At 44.5% G+C, this 20,768-nt stretch overlaps 1 protein-coding gene across 2 annotated transcripts; it reads right to left on the minus strand.

Annotated features, from left to right (window-relative positions):
- Positions 1–452: 452 nt before the first annotated feature.
- LOC115105650 (transcription initiation factor TFIID subunit 1-like) lies at positions 453–19,572 on the minus strand. 2 transcript variants are annotated; one of them, XM_029627902.2, is made up of 39 exons: positions 19,315–19,572; positions 18,945–19,059; positions 18,544–18,667; positions 18,254–18,370; positions 17,953–18,078; positions 17,510–17,751; positions 17,195–17,416; positions 16,685–16,936; positions 15,687–15,888; positions 15,363–15,473; positions 15,024–15,191; positions 14,757–14,887; positions 14,538–14,645; positions 14,209–14,382; positions 13,891–14,064; positions 13,596–13,700; positions 13,266–13,466; positions 12,981–13,122; positions 10,063–10,193; positions 9,877–9,957; positions 9,626–9,775; positions 9,299–9,424; positions 9,017–9,192; positions 8,688–8,911; positions 8,382–8,589; positions 8,119–8,284; positions 7,587–7,798; positions 7,277–7,385; positions 7,038–7,136; positions 6,695–6,872; positions 6,525–6,592; positions 6,235–6,357; positions 5,910–6,002; positions 5,558–5,710; positions 4,248–4,364; positions 2,610–2,705; positions 2,273–2,489; positions 1,541–1,715; positions 453–1,417 (listed from the first exon to the last, which is right to left on the minus strand). In XM_029627902.2, exons 2-39 carry the CDS (start codon positions 19,056–19,058, stop codon positions 1,210–1,212), a joined length of 5,823 nt encoding a protein of 1,940 aa, XP_029483762.1. In that variant the 5' UTR covers position 19,059; positions 19,315–19,572; the 3' UTR covers positions 453–1,209. The 2 variants fall into 2 exon arrangements, with proteins under 2 accessions (XP_029483762.1, XP_029483760.1); XM_029627900.2 differs by having other exon boundaries at positions 8,113–8,284.
- Between the last annotated feature and the right edge of the window lie 1,196 nt (positions 19,573–20,768).

Below are 20,768 nucleotides of genomic sequence, written 5' to 3' on the forward strand. Positions count from 1 at the left end.
TGTGACTCCCTACAATAATAATCTGTTTACTGTGGAGCAGAGTTCATGTCGGAGCGGCAGCGTAGCCTAGTGGTTAGAGCATTGGCCTAGTAACCGAAAGGTTACAAGTTCAAATCCCCGGTTCTGCCCCTGAACAATGCAGATAACCCACTGTTCCTAGGCTGTTATTGAAAATAAGTTAAAGGTAAAAAAATAAATAAAAATGCACCAGCTTTAATGACCACTGTCATGAATAAGATACAAATGTGGCAGGATAGGAAAAAGGTGTGGCAGGATAGGAAAAAATGAAACACCTTGGTAATAGAACACTCAACATGGCAACACAGTCCTTGGACACTGCCCTGTGGGAGCAGACAGCAGGGTGGCTCCCTAATATAGTCATACTTTCTTTTGATAAGCAAGACTTTAAGATGCGTGTTAACATTTAGTCATGAAAAGATGAAGGCATCATATCTGGTTTTACAGCATTTATTTAGGATCTCCTTCAAAGTTTGAGAGTTTCCTAATAACAGTACTGGAAACATCTCAATTGCCTGAACATCCAGGCTGCAATCATACTAGTTAATGGGGAATAAGAGTATCACGCAAGCACTCAACTCTGTCTCACAGACACAAGGTTAGGATGAGACCTGGCACTGCTAACAGACAATGGTTAAAGTTGACTATTCAAATATCCAACAATCAAACTTTTGCACAACCATGAAATAAAATGCTATTCAAGGTAAATCATTGTAAAAAAAAAAAAAGAGAGAGAAAAAAAAAGTGTATATATATATATACACACACATATATATATATATATACACATACATGTGTTGGTACATTGAAAAAAGCATAACCAGTAGAAAACATTGACTAAAAGCATCAACTACAATGTAATCCTGCCATAATAGAAGAGCTCACTTTCAATTGATTGAATACTTTGTACAATATTGATCTCACAGAGAAGTTTAATTGTATAGGTGTGTTAATGACTGGGCAGTTAATGACTGGGCAGCAAACAAAGTCTAACACTGAGGGATTGACTGACACCAGATAAAGTTATGACAGTACGTGAATGTAATTCAGCCTGCAACTTCAGGGTGTATTCATTTACTGAGCCTGAGATCATCTATTCCTGTGTATAGGTGTGGCTCTCTCTGTCTGTGTTTATGGTTGTAAGAGCATTTGTGTCTGAGTGTGTGTGTGTATATGTATGCAGGAACACTTCTAGTTGTCTGAGTCTAAGTCACTTTCTCCCCCGATGGACCTGAACTCTTCGCTGTCCTCCTCATCCTCACTCAGCTGCACCTGGGACAACACACTGGGACCTCTCCTCCGAGCTGCCTCTTCCTCCTCTTCCTCACTTATGCCGTAGCCCTCTCCATTGCCCATGCTGGAGGTCTGGGTGTGGGTCTGACCCTCATAACTCCCATAACTATGGGGAAGCGGGGAGAGAAAGAGAGGGAAGGGTAAAGTATGGGTTAATAGGGCCCAAGATCCAAACAACGATGCAAATACACCTTGTACTGTATATAATGTGTCGGCCATGGTGTTGTACCTGACATTACTGTCCTCCAGGTGGGTCTCATCCGGCAACTCTTCCCCGTATGACATCATGCTCTCGTCCTGCTCCAGGCCCATGCGGGCCGTCTCGTGGTGGGGTCTGGGAGGGGGCGGGGGACGCACCTCGACCTCTCTGTCTGAGTCACTGCCACTCTCTGACAGGTGGATAGCTGGGGCAGGACAGGAGAGGCAACACTGTAAGAACCTCACATTTCAAACACAGTCCCTAATGTACTCCAGAAATCCTCCAATCATAGGATGTAGATTTTAAAGGGAAAGTTCACCCAAATGACACATTGGTTTCCCTGTAAGCAGAATATGGACAAGGTATGATAGCAATCCATGCTTTGGTTTAGTTTCCTTGCTACTGTTTCCACATTTGTAGCACAAATCCCATTAAAGTCATGGGACAGATATTAGCATTTTTCATGCATCATGTCCAAATCGTCCGAAAGCATCTAAAATTGATTGTGAAGCTCAACAAAGTCCCAGATCATTTTATCATGATATCGGTCCCATGACAAATGCTAAAAAAGGAATGTGGAAACAGTGCCAGGGAAACTAAACCAAAGCATGGATTGATGTTATACCGTGTCTATAGACTGCTTACAGGGTAAGGAAACCAATATGTAATTTTGTCATTTGGGTGAACGTTTTTTACCCAAAGCACATCTTTATTCACCATCTTACTCCATCCTATGACAACCTCCACCCTAGTGTGACTCACAGGAGAACGGGTTGTCTCCCTCCTCTTCGCTGGCGTCATCCTCTCCGTCTGACATGAGCAGGTCCTGGTACAGCACGCTGGCCTGGGCTGGCCGACTGGAGCCTTCATCCTCGTCATAATCATCATCCTCGTGGCCCTGCAGCCTTCTGCGGGGCGGCAGCAGCAGCATCTCCTCTTCATCCTCCTCATCCTCCAGGTCTCCCTCACCATCCTCTGCCTGGGGAACAGGTCATCATCATCAAAATAACTAATTTGCCTGAACTACAGACTGTCTTCAAATCTGCCATTTCTCTCTTTCAAAAACCATCTCTCTGTTTCTTCATGATCTTAGTCTTACAGGAGCTGGTGTCTTGGGCTTCCCGTCGTCATCCTCCTCCTCGAAGCCCTCGATGTCCACGTCCGACTCCTCCTCTCCTAGCCTTCTATGACGACCCTGGAGACACACTGAGAAGTTAAGCGACACTAAAACAGGAAAAGATACTTCTGGGAAAAGACAGTGATAACTTGTGAAGCAATGGAGATGCCTGAAAATGTATAATTGGCCAGGCAAACAGAATGCTAGTATGACAGGCAGTAACAATTAGGAGCAAAAGTAACATACAAGCAAAACTGGTAGACAAATGAACCAAATTAGTTATGGGAAGGAACCATCTTTGTCTTAGGAATGAAAAGCACAAAGGGATCTTAGAATGGCTCCTAGTTAGGAGGAGCATGCACCAGTCAGGATCCACACTGTGGGAATGCAGAGGGAAGAACTGGAAGGGAGGACCAGGTGAATGTGCAAGGAATGGGAGGGGAGAGGGTGGTTAAAAGCCAGGTGACCCCTGGATGAGACAGACGTCCGTTGCACTCCTGGGTGATCTCTCTCCGTACCTGCCCTACCCCCCTCTTCTCTGGAACAGCCATTAGAGATGCCTCAACCTCAGAGAAAAGGCTGGTCTCTCTGTGCAGGTTCACAGAGGCACTGCTGTCAAACACATCAGCAGGCTGCCCCCCCCACCCCGCCCCCACCACACACACACACAGAGAAAGGAAAGAGGGAGAAGAGATAAACACATGGTAGGAAGGAGAATATACAGTGCCTTACAAAAGTATTCATCCCCCTTGACATGTTTCCTATTTTGTTGCATTACAACCTGTAATTAAAATGTATTTTTATTTGGATTTCATGTAATGGACATACACAAAATAGTCCAAATTGGTGAAGTGAAATGGAAAAAATGACTAGTTTCAAAAAATGATCAAAAATAAAAATGGAAAAGTGGTGCGTGCGTATGTATTCATCCAATTGAGAATCTGTGGGATGACAACGATTGCTGCACACCAGTGGAACCCATCCAACTTGAAGGATCTGGAGCAGTTTTGCCTTGAAGAATGGGCAAAAATCCCAGTGGCTAGATGTGCCAAGCTTATAGAGACATACCCCAAGATATTTGTCGCTGTAATTGCTGCAAAAGGTGGTTCTACAAAGTATTGACTTTGGAGGGGTGAAAGGCAAGTTCTGTTTTTTTGTCTTATTTCTTGTTTGTTTCATAATAAAAAATATGTTGCATCTTCAAAGTGGTAGGCATGTTGTGTAAATCAAATGATACAAACCCCCCAAAAATCCATTTTAATTCCAGGTTGTAAGGCAACATAATAGGAAAAATGCCAAGTGGGGTGAATACTTTCACAAGCCACTGTAGAGACTAAGGCATAGATAAACTATAGAAACAGCTACTAAATTGACACATACAAGAGTGCTAAAGAGGAACGACAAGGCAGAGAAAGACTAGAATGTGAAGAGGTATATGTAATATGGAGGGAGAGACGACAGCAGACAGAGGTTAAAAAGTAGATCTTTGGAGAAGAGTGGCATTCCCCAACTCTGGAGCAGGTGAAGGGCGTTTTGGGGTACTTTAAGTGGTGACTCTAAGGTCTTATTGTTAGTATCTGGGTTGTTTCTGGGTCATACATGGGACAGGAACATTTCTACCTGTGGTGTGTAGGTTCCAGGAGTCATGGGGTCCAGGCTATCCAGGTCTGCTGCATCCAGAGCTGCCTCTTTAGCTGTGGAGATGTCCTTCTCCAGTTGGGTCAGGTGCTCATCATACTGGGGAGATATCAAGCAACAGTCAAATGATCAAACTATCCTTGGCAGAGGCAACATAATGAAGCCATAAATATGATTCATCATCTGACAAGGCATAAAGATGTCAATTATACTGAACTAAAATATAAACAACAATATCAAAGATTTGACTGAGTTACAGTTCATATAAGGAAATCAATCAACTGAAATAAATTAATTAGGCCCTAATCTATGGGTTTCACATAACTGGGAATACAGATATGCATCTGTCGGTCACAGATGCCTTTAAAAAAGTATAATTTAAGTAGGGGCGTGGAACAGAAAACCAGTCAGTATCTGGTGTGACCACCATTAATTTGCCTCATGCAGTGTGGACATCTCCTTCACATTGAGTTGATCAGAATGTTGATTCTGGCCTGTGGAATGTTGTCCCACTCCTCTTCAATGGCTGTGCAAAGTTGCTGGATATTGGCGGGAACTGGAACACACTGTCGTACACGTCGATCCTCAGCAAGAACTGGGATATTTTCAGCTTCCAGGAATTGTGTTTAGATCCTTGCGAAATGGGGCCGTGCATTATCATGCTGAAACATGAGGTGATGGCGGCGGAAGAATGGCACGATAATGGGCTTCAGGATCTCGTCACGGTATCCCTGTGTATTCAAATCGCCATCGATAAAATGCGGTTGTGTTCGTTGTCTGTATCTTATGCCTGCCCATACCACAACCCCACTATGGGGCACTCTGTTCACAACGTTGACATCAGCAAACTGCTTGCCCACACAACGCCATAGATGTGGTCTGCGGTTGAGGCCGCTTGGACGTACTGCTAAATTCTCTAAAACGACATTGGAGGTGGCTTATGGTAGAGAAATTAACATGACATTCTCTGGAAACAGCCCTGGTGGACATTCCTGCAGTCAGCATGCCAAGGGTGGCCTTTTATTGCCCCCAGCACAAGGTAGCCCTGTGCAATGATCATGATGTTTAATCAGCTTCTTGATATGCCACGCCTAAAAAATGTCCACTAACAGAGATGTAAACAAATACGTGCACAAAATTTGAGCAAATTAAAGCTTTTTGTGCGCATGGAACATTTCTGGGATCTTTTATTTCATCTCATGAAATCAACACTTTACATGTTGCATTTACATTTTTTGTTCAGTGTAGTTTCATTATGACCTTCTCTTACAGTTTATCTTTCATACACACACCTCTGCCAGGGTCTGCTTGCATACGTTGACTATCTCCAGGGCCGTATTGGTGTAAGGGCTGTCTGGTCCGTTGTACTTGACACTGTTGGTGTGGACCAGGCTGACATCAAACAGGAACACATCCCGGTTCTGGTACTTGTGTTTGGATATGTTCTGTTGGACCACAGCACACAGGGAGACTTTTAAATAACACTAATGGTTATATTATACATATGACCATCTACCTGTATAATACAAATATTACCATCAACTACATATAGGTTTGATCCATCTTGGCATCATAGGGATCCAAAAGGTGTTTTGTTGTGGTTTTCCTCAAGGCTAACACTGAAGTCTCCTTCCCATAACTTACCTTGCGGACATTCTCTAGGTCCATGGGTTGGACTATCACTTTGTAGTAATCTGGAACAAACTTCTTGTTGACTGGATGGTGGAACGGCCAAGACTGAAGAGGAGACAGAGGCAGAGTAAGGACAGTTATAACACCTTCACACTGTGCGCTTGATTGAACTACTCGCAGAATTCTCAACATTTTTGTACATTTAAGAGCAAAGAAATAACTGCTCAGTGAAATGACTTCAGTCACAAAGAAAATACAAATAGCAGATAGTCTCAGTGACATCCAGAGCGCCCGAAAGAAAGCAGACACCCTGATGATTGGGTGGAGCTCCACTCACGTCAGGCACAGCCATCATCTTCTGAGTGACGATGTTGTCCAGGATGAAGGAAAAGGCCACCTGGTCATCATCGTCCAGCAGGGGGTTAATGGCTTTCTCCAGTCTCACCAGTCTGTCTTCCTTCTGCACAGGACAAAGAAATGTACCCGTTTAATTATTAACAAGTACTATTGAAGGCCACTTCCATTGTCTTCCAAGAGTTGCTGAACATGATCCTCCTCCTCCAGAAATGAGGCGGTGTCTAAAATGGCACCCATCCAGAATCCATCAGCGTGAACATTCACACGTACCTCTTTCAGTTTCTCATCACAAAGGTCCAGCATAGTCTGAGCCACCTGGGTTATTGGATGCTTGGCACCTGAATACACCGCAACAATTACAGTCTCAATAAGTTACAGAACAGTCGGTCACAGTAATATATGAGTCATTCTCTAAGGCTTCAAGTGGTTTAGAGTTGTACCGTTGTATGTCGCGCTGTTCTTGACAATGAGCTCCACGTTCTCTCTGAACTCTTCCCGGGAGGGGTACACACGCTTGCGCACATTCTCCCGTAGCGTCTGCAGATCCATGGGACGAGGGATGATCTTATAGTAGTCCTTCACCACCTTGGCATTGACTGGTGTGTGGAAGGGGTATGTCTGTGACAAGAGGTAAAGACAACCCAATTAGAGAGAAAAAAGTGTGTGTGTGTTTGTGAGAGAGAAACGTATATAGTGGTCGGAGGAGTGTAGGCACTGTCTGTCTGTAAGCAGTGGGTTGTGGGTGTGTGTGGGTCTTGCAGTGTGCGGGTGTGTGTGTCTTACATTGGGGTGATCCCGCATGTCGTTGATAATACTCTCCAGGACTGAGGACAGGGTGACCATGGGGTCAGTGCGTCTGCGGTGGATGGATTTGTGGGGTCTCTGTGAGAGGATGAAACAAAACAAAAAACACAGAGAGCGAAGGCATAACTATCACAGTGTTAAATATTCTCCAGAGCTCGCTTTAACTGAATAGTCACACGCAACCAATGCAAAATATGGTAACTGGCAACCAGGCTCACATTTAGGTAGTCACAGTGTACATTGTTCCCAACACGTCTCTTCTTCTTTGGGGGAAGCTGCTGTTTGGGGAACTTCAGAACCAGGGACTTCCTGCGCACCTCATCAGCACTGTGAGAGGAGACAACATGGTCCTTTACACAGCAGCACAAGGTAATATCCCTAACATTTAGACAGATGTTGAGAGCATAATGAACACTACAGGAGCTTTTGGTCCGCAAAGAAAGTGGAAAAGACCACTGATATTCAGTTGTGATTTGGAAATAAATTAGAACTATCCCCCTCTCCTGTCAGTGTGCGAGTGGTGTGTACCTCTCGATGAGCTGCTTGCCCAGGACGATCTTTGTTCCCTCCACTTTAATGAGTTCCTCGTTGTCATTGTGGATGACAGTCTTCTCCAGCTCCTCCTCCTGCTCCTCCGTCATGGCAACCGGGTTGGAGGGCGGAGCATTGGTCTGGTAGTACAGTGGGCAGAACTTGTTGGTTCGCATGTGCCCGATGGCACCGCAAGCTCCGCACTTCAGCTAGGGCAGGGGGGGTAAGGAGAGATGTAGTTAACAACCAGACAAACACTGTACATAACAATGTGGACTGCAAGTCACTGCATCACATCATGCTACCTTCACTGTAGTACACCAAACACTACGTTATCATGCTTATTATAAGCAATATAATATATTGCTAATAAAGAAAAGTGTGAAAAAAGTGAGGAAGGTTTATCTTGAACGAAATTATCCTATTTTCGAGACAGCAGGTCAGCAGGAAAACAGACGGCAGGTTATGGAAAAGCAGGTGAGGATAGTCTTGGAGATGAATCATTATGGGCTGGCAAGCTTACTTTTACCTTGAGGTCTGGCCTCTCCTTGATCTTCTTGGCCTTCTTCTCAGGGGGGCTCTTGAACCTGTCCTTCTCCTGGTTCCTCTTCAGCCTCCTCAGCTGCTCCTGGATCCGCCGGCGCTCCTTCCTCATCTCCTCTCTATGTTGCTCGTCAAACAGTGCAAACTTCTTTCTACATTGGCAGAAGGCAGACAAAGACCGTGTGAGGTTGGGTACACTACACACAGACCAAACACTCATATTAAACACACACACACGGACGAACTTACATGAAGTCGTCGTCCTTGGTGGTTCTGATTCTGGTGTAGGCGTCTATGACGGAGGGTTTGCGGACCGTCTCACAGCGGACATACTCCTTGCCGTCCTCGTCTCTGAAGGTGCGGTAGATTTTGAGGCGCCGTCCCGTAGCGGACGAGTTCAGGCTGGTGACCGAGGACGTGTCGTCATCTTTATGGGAGCCCGTGGACAAAGCACTAGCTGTACGGACACACAGAGAGAGATTCGACTTGCACACACACTCCAGTAAACACACATGAAAAAAGCCTGAAACGCACATGCATACACACGCCACTTACAGAAGCCCTTGCGTGCTTTCCGTCCCTTGTGGTCGCTCTCCTCTCCCATCAGCATCCTCTGCAGCTCCTTCCTCTCCTGCTCCTCCCTCTCTCTGGATAGTTGGGAGCTGGTCTTCTTGTTCTGCAGCATGTTCTCAATGTTCTTCCCCATCTCCTCAAAGTCACTGTCCTCCGCTGAGCTGCTGTCTGTGTCTGTGGACAGGACCTCTGTGGACTCCAATACTCTGGGGAGCAAGTAGAGGGTAGAACATCACATCATCCCTATAGGAAATGGGTGGTGAATTATGGTTATCTGGATAAAGGGGGAATGGAGGATGAGATGGCCTCACTTGTTTTGCAAGTCAAAGATCCTCTGGCACTCCTCCTTGTAGCGCTCCTGGTGTTCGGCTACAGAGAAGCGGGACCCGCGGGCAAATTTGCTCATGGGCCCCTCGCCAGAGCGTGCCTGCTCTGTAGACATGGTCCTCACCACATCAATCACCTCCCAACGAGACAGCTTCTTTATCTGAAACGCACATATACACACAGGTTTAAGAGATTAATCTGACCTTCATACTTAGGTTGGTGGAAGAAATGAGGGAACTGAAGACATTATTATTATGTAATAATACCTCCTCCTCTGGAACACCAAACTTGCGCAGCAGCTGCTTGGCGTTTTTTAGTGATAGTCTTCTCAGATCAGCGTCTGTCCCTGTCACAGTCTTCTTAGCGGGTTGTGGCTCCCGGTCATCCTGGGCCTAAACACGACAAATAACAAAATAACCTTTAGCTCAGTAATAAATTATTAAATAATCATCAAAAAACAATTGAATGGTTATAACAGAAAATATTGTTGTCAGAAAGGCTACGAACGCATGACTGGAATTATGGCCCCCTGATCTGAATACGGATCTGGCAGAAGTGTTTCAGTGCACTGGGGTAAAACAAAGAGGAAGTACCTTTTGTTGAGTGGGCTTGTTGGGCACTTTGACGTAGGAGAATCCCTCTCCACAACCTGTGGGGTCGGCCACCCCCATGACCTCCAGCAGACACTTCCCCTTCATGGCAGCGATGAAGGCTCGAGTCGTGTTCCAAGGGGCCGTGCGGACCTAGGGTGGACCACAGAGAACACTGGTGAGATCATGGATCATCCTTTTTTTCCAACATCAAAATCAATGTTTTATGAAAATGAAGCAGAGTAGCGCTGAACCTCATCATCAATCTTCATCTGGAAGTCTTCCTCGTTCTCTTCCTCTGGAGCAAAGAAGGACTTTTCACCATATCCAGCATCCTGGTGGAGAGAGAGAGAGAGAAAAGTTATGGTATAGTTCACACAGTGCCATAACGAATACCAATATGACAGATAGGCTCTTTGTTCAGGTACTGTCAGTCTTACCTTCAGTCTCTGCTCTGCCACCAGCATGCTGTAGTAGGCACAGCACTGCTCTGGAGACACCATGGCCCTGATCTCCTCCTCAGTAGGCAGCCTGAAGTCAGGCTTCAGCACCCACCAGTTAGAGTCCATCCCTGGGAACAGGGGGAGGGCAAATGATATTAAATCATATAACAAATATTAACCACATTCTCTTAACTCCACCCTTATTACCCAAATTACAGCTTTGTAAGATTAATGGACGCATGTCACATGAGAATTCCCCCTCTCCAAAGATCTTATACCCTTTGGATATTTATTTTTATTTCATCAACTGAAGCGTCTTGTAGGCTCAAAAGCAGAGGTGTTGCAGGAGCAGAACAGCAGATATTAACGAAGGACCATGAAAACCTCTGGTACCTTACTGACGCTTTCCTCAGACCACACCTTACTTCCACAGTAAACTCCACATCCAGAATATTCTGACATCTCTCTTTCCTGACGCATGTCAGTCAAAGGCACACCATCTCTGAGCTCACACAGCTAAGCATCAGAGTCACCGCTCTTTCTTACACCTCAACACTTCTCTGAGATCACACAGCTAAGCATCAGAGTCACCGCTCTTTCTTTACACCTCAACACTTCTCTGAGATCACACAGCTAAGCATCAGTCACCGCTCTTTCTTACACCTCAACACTTCTCTGAGATCACACAGCTAAGCATCAGAGTCACCGCTCTTTCTTACACCTCAACACTTCTCTGAGATCACACAGCTAAGCATCAGAGTCACCGCTCTTTCTTACACCTCAACACTTCTCTGAGATCACACAGCTAAGCATCAGAGTCACCGCTCTTTCTTACACCTCAACACTTCTCTGAGATCGCACGGGAGTAGAAACGTCAAAGGGATACTGCGAGATTGAGATTTAGGTTGTTTCTCTACTTACCCAGAGTCAGACGAACTCATGGATACTATTTTTATGTCTCTGCACGCAGTTTGGGGAAAGTTTAAATCAGCATATCGCAATTGCTGGAAGTCTCCAGTTACAGTAGGCAGCTCCTCTTAAAAGCAGAGAAATTGACCTAACCACTCCAAAGCTGGGTGGTTGATCATTTATAGTCTTAGAAAGCTATACCTAGTAATCAATATTGTGTTAATTTGACTGAAGAAACAAGATTCTATCCACTTCCTCATTCTCTGTCCCGTTGGGCAGCGCAAGAGACTGATACAATATTGCAAACTCTATACATCTCTATGCGACAATGGAACAGAGAATGAGGATCTCGTTGATGATTATCAGTAACATTTTGAGAGGAGCTGGCTACTGTACCAGGAGACTTCCAGCAATTGCGCAAAGCTAACAATATGATAACTTCAATAATATCCAAACTGCACGCAGAGTAGTGCTAAGCGATTAGTGCTTTTTGAGGTCGGTTCAGTTTCGGTTCGATTAAAAAATAATCCCGGTTTTCGAATTTCATTTTTTTTTTTACTATGCATAATGTGGGTTGAATGCTGTAACAGAATAAAACAATTAATAAAACTCCAATGAAGGTAGTGACTACCCATTACCACTTTTTAACCATCATTTATTCACATTACTTTAATTAAATATTTGCTTCATTTCATTACTTTATTATTTCATCTCTTTCGAGCTGCTGCCTATGCTGTCTGACAAAATACCTATAATTAATAGTTCTTCTACGTAAATAAGGCATACTTTTATGACTGCTGAATACCAACTATCAATCACTTAGACCATGTATTTTCAGATAGCATGGTTAGAGCGTTGGGCCAGTATCCGAAAGGTTGCTAGATCGAATCCCCGAGCTGACAAAGTATAAATCTGTTGTTCTGCCCCTGAACAAGTCAGTTAACCCACTGTTTCTAGGCCGTCATTGTAAATAAGAATTTGTTCTTAACGGACTTGAGTAGTTAAATAAAAAATTAATTAATAAATAGCAAAGCAACTGCTTTCTATCCCTGATGATCACGAGTCCCCCTCTTCTCTCTGTCCCCCTGTCTGCTCCACACAGACTAGACACATAGATGGACACGCAATGGATTATGGTAATTGTAGTTAATTACAACGTTTTCTGCACTAAACTATGCAGAATATTGGCCTGTTGGAAACTCCTTACTACACTGCATAGTTTGGGCTTTGTCCAATTTCTCTCTTCAGAAACTGCATATCCAGCTCACAGAAAAAAACAGAACGAAATGGAATTCAGATAATTGAACCGACATCAGTCAGTTGTTTAAAAACAGAAAAATAGCAGACATTTTGGGTAATCACTCAGCACAGAGATACAAAAATGGTATCCATCAGTTTGTCTGACTCTGCGTACATAGAAAAATGACCTAAACATTTTGCAGTATGACTTTAAGAGGAAATCAGGATTGTTTGTCCTTCAAACAATGAAGGACAGTGTGTCATACTGTACTACTGACAAACATGAGGCTATACGGTAGTATTGGGGTAAGCAGTCTTGGGTTGCCATTCGTCCAAAATCACATCGCTTTCACGCCTCCCTTGGCGGTCTGAAGACTTTTTATTGCAAAAGCGGTTTGAATGGTCCGCTGGCTCCCAGTAGCAAGACTTTGATTGGATGTTACATTTCATGAACCCTCGCACCACATGCCCGTTGCTGGTACGTGTTATGTTCGTCTGTTTTGCCAGAAGTGTGCTCTATACACAAAATCAACATACATCAACATATTTTGATGGGTTTTAATCTGCAATTTCCCAACCATCCTCACGCACTGTTACACCTACAACACTAGGCATTTGATTTGTTTGACATGTTGCGTAGCGTCACTGATTGCAAGTCTCCACCCATATTTATCCATTTTTCTGCCATTAAAACTTCCCCAGGCTTCCCGTTTTAGGGAAGCCTGATTCTCGATGAGGCTAGGGTAAGTAAGGTTAGCTGTTTCTACCTGTACGCTTGAAGTCAGCACAGAGTTTTAGGCGTTTGCGGATGCTGCTTTCTGAATGTGAGGGGAAGGCTTTCTTTATGTCCTCCATGCGGATTCTCCTAGGGCGATCTTTACTCTTCCAGAACAGTCGATAGATAAACACCTGCAGAGAAGAGACATGAGTGTCGGCAAGAATGCATTTTTTAAGTGTGCTTTCTCTTGTGTGTGACAATATGTGTGTGTGTGTGTGAGAGAGAGAGTGTGTGTGGATTTGCAGATGCTGTGTGTGTGTATCGCAAGGTATACCTGCAGGAAGTCTCTGATATGGGTGTTGGCTCGTTTGGAGTTGGGTCCAGGGACCTCATAGAGCGGACACTGCTGTCCAACCACAAATATGTCCACCAGCTCTCTGATGAAGTAGCCCTGCCGTGTACGCAGCACCAGGAAATCTGTCTCTGGCATCTTGTGGAGGTAGATGGGGGCGCGGAAAAGGTTGTTCTCAAAAGCCTAAAAGAAAGAAAGACATGACAGAGCTCTATATTTTCTCTTTCTGGGTATCAGGTACATTCAGAGCAAATTATTTTTCAAACATCAATAAATTGTCATATAAATTACTGTAATGAACATGGCACTGACCGGGAGCAGCTGCCCGGGGTGCAGGGAGCCCAGGAAGGGAGAGGTGTGGCAGTACACCGTCTCTCCGTACTTACAGTCTGGAGCTCCAGGGTCCTTGCCTGGTTTCTGAGGAGAAACAGCCATGTTTCAAGTTTATTCGATTTTAAAGTGCATTTACACATATGTTAATAACAAAACACAACTCATAGACAATAGAGGAAGGAAAATTACCACTGAGGTGGTTCTGTTTTTAGTAAATGCTAATCAATGTTGATACAAGAGAAATGGTAGTTGAAAGACTAGTGCAGTGACTCACTCTCTTGTAGTAGTTCTTGATCTTGGTTGCCATGCCGACTTGCATGATGAGCGGAGGGTATTCCTCGCTGTACTCTGCCAGAATCAGGTCTCCGTCTTTCCCTGTCAGGTCCTGAGCTGTCCGCATGAAGAACATGTCACCGCCACCAGAAGCCTGGCGTTCCTGCTCTCGCATCTATGGGCACAGAAAAATACATTTAACGCAAATCACACACAAACAGGGTTATCAACACACACAGACAGACAGACGCATTCCTGATGACTTGTGTTAAGACAGAGAGAAGGATGGTGGTTGATGAGGTAAGTTCTGGGGCCTCACCTTGGCCTTCTTCTTGATCTGTTTGAGTAGGGGCTGTGCTGCGTGGGGACCTGGCTGGGACAACGTCCCGAACGAATACTTCTTCAGAGAGGGTCGGTGGAACCCACGCAGCTTCATGGGTCCCATGTGAGTAGGGAAGAACGGCTGCCTCAGCTCCACTGCAGAGATGGAGTGCTGGAGGGAAAGATAGACAGATAAGGTTACATACAACTACTGTGAACATTCAGTACATAGCTAAGTTTATCCTACGCTATAGTGAAGATTCTCCTCTTTAACTGCTGATCAATCTGTAAAGGAAGAGAGCTCACAGGAGAGAATCTAGTGCCCACCTGAATGATGTTGCCACCGAAGGTGCCCCTCAGGCCCTGCTGCTTGGGGTAATAGAACTCATCGTTGGACAGGTTCCATGGGTCCTTCACCTCAGGCTGGGACATGTTCTGTAGGCAGCAGACCAAAAAGAAAAGGAGTTAACAGGCTAGTTCAGGGACTGCAGAATGGCATTTAAGATACAGACCTACGTTATGTTCTCTGTTTCAGTCCTGTAGTACCTGTTGAGGCTCCTCCTTTATGACCCCAGTCTTCCCCAGCAGGATGCGACTCTTCTTCAGTGCCGACTCCTTCTTGTTCTCCTTGGACGGGGAGTGGGACGTACACTCAGACTCCTTCTCATCTGGGATTTCTGCAAGAGGCCAAGTTCAGAGATTTGTGGATAGATCAAAGCATTCAAAAGGTTACAGACCATCAAGACATTTCATAATATGTTGAAACTGACTGACAAATGGTGTACACACAGTTCACTAAGAAATGGGCAGTACCTAAAATGATGTTCTCATCGTTGGGGTCTAGGGTGAGGACAGGGGGTGAGAGCATGCGGTCCATGGCCTGGTCGTCCCAGATGATGTTGTCTTCCCAGCGCCCGTACACCAGCTCCTCATTGTCAATGGGGAAGATGGAGAACCAGGGGGCGTCATCTTCATGAGAGGCTGTGGCGAGACCAATAGGGAATCAGTAGTGATAGATTTACTCTTTAGTGGTACGTTCACCATGACAACTAACAGAGATAAGAAGGAATATGTTGTAATCTCACGTTGTTCATCATTATAACAGTAAATTACACTCTACAACAGATACCAGGTAAACTAGCCTCATCGTACCATAATGGTCATGGTGGTGTTTGTCTCTCTTGGAGCCAGAGCCGATGGAGGGGGATTTGGGCATGGGTGGAGGAGTGGGGGGCACCAGCTGAGAGTTACTCCTACACAGACCTGTAGTGTAGATAGACATCATGAATACCTAGATAACCCAAAGCAGACAAATACACAACAATTATATCAGTTTATATTTGCCACTGTAGTCCTAAAACTCCTGCACAGTTGGGGTTTATGCTTTGGTGATGGGATTTCAATGAGGTAGGAATCTCCAGTATGCAGGTCAGTCTGTGTTCATTGGTACTGGAGTGGAGTGGGTGGGTCTCTCACCCTGCTGTGCGTTGTAGGCATTGGCATTACGCGTCATGCTGGAAGGCAGCCACCCTGCCAGACTGGCTCGCTGGGTCTTAGTGCCTTTGTGTTTCACGTCCTCTCCGTTCCAGATGATGTCGTCCTCCCACTGAAGCTGGGTGACCATCAGAAAGAGCTCGTTCTCCAGGGCCTGTTCATCCTTTTCGTCACCACTTCCCTCCTAGACAGAAAAAAAACACAAAGAACATGGTAAGTCTTTATAGAATGTTGTCTGTTCTCTTCTAACTAAGAGTTGGAAGAAGGTGTAGCTAGAAATGGAAGATTGAGAATCAAAAAGGAGCTGAACTCAAAAACCAACTTCTCTGATTGAAAACGGCCTATGTGGCAACGATATTGTTCTTAAAAAATTGTACTAGTTGCAACATTTATTAAAAAGTGTAAGAACTATGGTCATAATTTGCAAGATTTAAGGAATCTAGGGTACGTCACAGTTTTCCTTGGGTTGGGTTTAGATTTAAATTCTGCCAACATGCCCATGGCTGGCAGCACCCAAATAATAATTGATTTGGAGCACAGCTGCGACATAACATGAGACAACGAATGAGACGAATATCGTCGGCAATGTTATTTTGAAAGAATGAGACTTGTTTGTTATACACGGCTTGTTTTTTTCCCAACTCAAACATCCTCACATTCGTGTGCGAACTTTAGCATCACAAACACAACTTTCATTAAAGATTCTGATACTCTAGAATGCAGGAAATTCTCTGAGCTTGGGATTCTTGACCAATCACGTTCACGTTGTCATGCTGCGCCACGCGGTTGCTGAGCCATTCATCACATGTATGGTGGCTGTTTGGGATATTTCAAGAAAACACAAAACGGTATTGAACAGAACACACCCACTTAGAACTCATTGCTTCTAGCATTTCTTAATGAAGATGTGGAAAAGCAAGGCAAAATGAGTGAGTTCAGCCCTATTCCTAAAGCATCAGTGAAGTGTATGGGTTGCCAACCTCTTTGGGAGGTTGTGAAAATGGTGGTGGTGGTTCTGGCCTCTCCTGCTTCTCCTGCTCATCTTCCTCCTCCTCCTTCAGTTTGAAGCCATAATGGAAACCACTTCCATCCTCAGGGACCCCCATCATGTCGTACCAGAGCTGGGCCGGACCATAGCGCCACTCTGCCACCTTAGGCCTGGACTCTGTCACCTTGTCCCCGTCTCCAGCGGTCTGAGAGAACTTGGACTCTACTGGGGCCATCATTGTGATCTGGGGGAAGGAGAGAGGGACAAGGGATTAATTATTGAGATTATCTTTTTGAGTAATCTCTTCTGTTCATTTCATTTTCTAAGGAGAGAAAACCCATACAGAATTATACTGCGACTGAATCCCATTACTAAACCTTGTAAGCTCTCATAAACAAGCTGTGAAAAATATACAGGTAAATAACCACACAGTTTCACAGGGATTTCAAACAAGTTTTCACAGTTCTACATATCTCTGTCTAAGAGATTGTTGCACACTGACCTCATCATCAGACAGGCACTGTTCTGGGGGTGGAGGTGGGGCGTATTCATAGTCCCAGCCAGACTTCTTCTCTGGTCCCTGCTGCTCCATGGGCTCAGCGCCCTCTGGTGGGGGTGTCTCTGGCTGGGGGTCGCGGTGCTTCCTCTTCCTCTTTCGTCGTGCACTCCGCCACACCGACGGCATGTTCTTCCCAGGGCCAAACAGTCGAAGGAACCGCAGCACCTGGATGGGATCACAGGAGTGGATGGATAGACGTTAATTTATGCTCTCTGATATTTGGTGACCTATACAGTGTGTCCAAGGAGGACAGCTCACCCTTCCAGGCCTGAACTCTGGGAAGAGCTGTGTGACGCCAGGCAGGGCTTTGGCAGCATCCTTCTGCATGATGCCAGCCAGGGGCAGGCTGAGGCAGGTTGGAGGACCCCCAGACCCAGAGCCTGTGGAGGGGCGGTCCGTCTCTGACTCAGAATCTGAGGAGCTGCTGAAGTCCACTTTGTCTACTAGAGAGGAGGGAGCGATGATGGAGGGCAGGATGATCCCGTCTCCTTCATCCCCAACTGTGGAGAAACCAACAATAGCAGACGCTGGGGTTAGAGACCCTCTGACTCTGAGTGCTAAATTACTAGCATGTATTCTTGACATTAAATACATCAATATCCATGTATTTCTTTTCAGATTGTGAAGAATCATGCTTGTTCAATATAAGTACAACATATCTTTTCACTGGCACTTTTGGCCCTTCCTCATCCATTCCTTACCACTTGCAGCCGTAGGAGAGGAATCCTCTTTCTTGCCACCAGGCGTGGGGAGACTTGGAGGAGGTGGAGGGGGCATAAGCTTGGCATCAATATCCTCACAATCCGCATCATAGTCATCCTCATCATCTGAGACAGAGAGAAAAAGTGTCCAGTTATCGGCCATGCAAAGTCTCTGATAAAGAGGGTGGAAATTAAATACCATGCATTTATCTGTTCTGGTACACTAGGGTACGTGCACTCCTAGATGGCTGTGTACAGTATATACATATACATATGTGGGATTTCATGGGTATTACTGCACCTGTTCTCCTGGTAGGCTGCAGGCTGCCCATGGCCTGACGATACTTCTTAGTCTCATCTTCAGCCACCTCGTTGATGTCAGAATAATCAACTGCATCGACATCGTTCTTCACCCATCCTGCATAAGAAAAAGGACATGAAACAGTTACTCATTTATCACAGTATTTACAGACACACAACTTACAAACACAACTAAGGAGCATATTGACTGTCATGTTGAGCCAGTTAAATAACAGTTCCCAGCCACAGTACTACCCCACCTACAGCCTTACTTCATGCCCTTCGTCTTACCCTCTGCATTTGTGCCACCTGTGTCTCCATCCTCGTCAGGATCGTCCTCCTCACTGGCTGTGATCTCTGTGATGAGGTTGCCCAGGCCCAGAGAGCCCAGGCCAGCCAGGTGCTTCTTGGACTCCTGGGGTGTGGAAGGAAATTGTCAAACAAACATCGCATTTGATATGCCAAAGTGTATTGGATTATACCAGATGTGAAAATGTCTGTTGACTTTATAAGTAACATTGCACCAAAGACATAGTGGACAAGTGAGCAACATAATAATACAAAACCCATATTCAGCAAATGTACATCTTAGTCCTGTTGTTAGGCATATTTTAGTGTGTGTTCAAAACAGTTGTGTTTATTTCCACACTATGCAGAATGCTTTATTCTTTTAACAAAATATAGTCACTCACAGTGTCCAGCACACTGTCTCCCTCCAGCTGACCATCTTCATTGATGTTCCCGAAGAGAAAGCCAGTGAGAGAGAAGGGGCGGTCTTGGTCTTCATCACTGTCTGAGTCCGACATCCTGAGAGAGCAATGAATGTCAATGTGTGATTCATCTATTCTCTCTTGTTTATATAGTCCTCAAGGTAGATTAAATGCAGTTAACTGAACAAAAGTGAAACTAGACATTTTAAAATACCAATCCTGGTTTTGTGACAAAGGGGGTGGCAAACCCACCCATGATAATCAACACAAACGGGATGGAATGACAGACAGCAAAACATACAAACTAAATGAATAGGTATGTTAAAGGTTTGATCTTATTAATTTGCGTTACTTTTACACAGTTAGGAAGGTCAGTTGTCCTCGGATTAAGGCCAGCTTGATAATATCCTCGGACCCAATTTGCCGCTAGCTTGGCAAATTAACGTTAGTACCCTATGCGACCTCCGTTCACTACGCCAGTATCCACACGCTGTAAAAGGGTGGATATCTCACCGACCCGTTATTTCGAAAGAAAATATATGGGCTTCATTGTTTTCAAATGTAGTCGATGCAGACAACACCGACCAACATTGAGCAATGCGCGTGCGCATAGTTCATTTCCGCTCCATGAAGGATGGCAAGTGACGGATGGCCCTCCCGCTTTATTATTATTATTTTTATTTTTTTACCGTTGACGCGTACTTTGTCGCCACCTACAGGATAGTGTATTTCATGAGCTATTTTTCATTATTTTTGCACAAGGCCATTCAATGCAACCACAGACTGTGTGAAAGTGCAGTAGCACACTGGCACAGCAGCACACTGGCCACGTGATGTTACCTCAACAACAAGACTAGTGTTGTTTAATACGTGATGTAACAAGTTGGTGTTAACTGATGTTACCTGACCTGACTCCTAGCCCATAGGCCTTAAGTAACCAAGCTCACTGGTCGGAGAATTTCGTGAACATCCATGGCTTGGGTTGTCTCTGCATTTATGACATGTGTCTTGCTACATTTATCATGTTCATCCAATTAATTAGGTGTTAGCAGTGTTGGGGAGTAGTGAACTAGATTAACATAGTTCAAATAGTCATTTAACTACATTTTGCAGTAGCTTGGTTATAGTTTAACTAAATTCAAATCTTGGTAGTGTTTTCAGTAGGTACATTTTTTATTTTTTTGCCATGTAGTAGTATAGCTAACTACTAGAACTACACACTACTCATTTTGCAAAAATAAAGGTGAAGTAGGCAATAATGAGCTTTATTTTTTGGCATCAGACCTGCCTAATTCTCACTTGAAACATTGATTTTGTGTTTAATAAGCTAAATGACTAATTCTGTTAACATATTACACCAAAGTGATCTTTTCTTGCAATTTGTCATCTATGATAATTTTTGAAGAAGTAGTTTGGATGTAGTGAACTCCTTTTTCAAAGTACATTTAGTTAATTAAACCATATTTTCCTTAAGGGTAGATTAACTTCTTTCAGAGTGAAGTAATTGGTAGCTTGGTAAACTACATTTTCATAGTAGCTCCACCAACACTGGAAATTAGAATATAGTCATTTAATAGGATCTCTATGTTCCCACCCATTGAAATATAATTAATGATATGGTTCCCACTACACATCTATGTGCCCACCACTAGGTCAAGAGCCCAGTCATCCATGCTTCAGCACAGGCCATGCATTTACATTTTAGCAGACGCTCTTATCAGTAGAGCGACTTACAGTAGTGAGTGCATATATTTTCATACTGGTCCCTCATGGGAATCAAACCCACAACCGAGGCTTCGCAAGCAC

Source organism: Oncorhynchus nerka, linkage group LG22, assembly GCF_034236695.1.
Source record: "Oncorhynchus nerka isolate Pitt River linkage group LG22, Oner_Uvic_2.0, whole genome shotgun sequence".
Lineage (NCBI taxonomy): Eukaryota > Metazoa > Chordata > Actinopteri > Salmoniformes > Salmonidae > Oncorhynchus > Oncorhynchus nerka.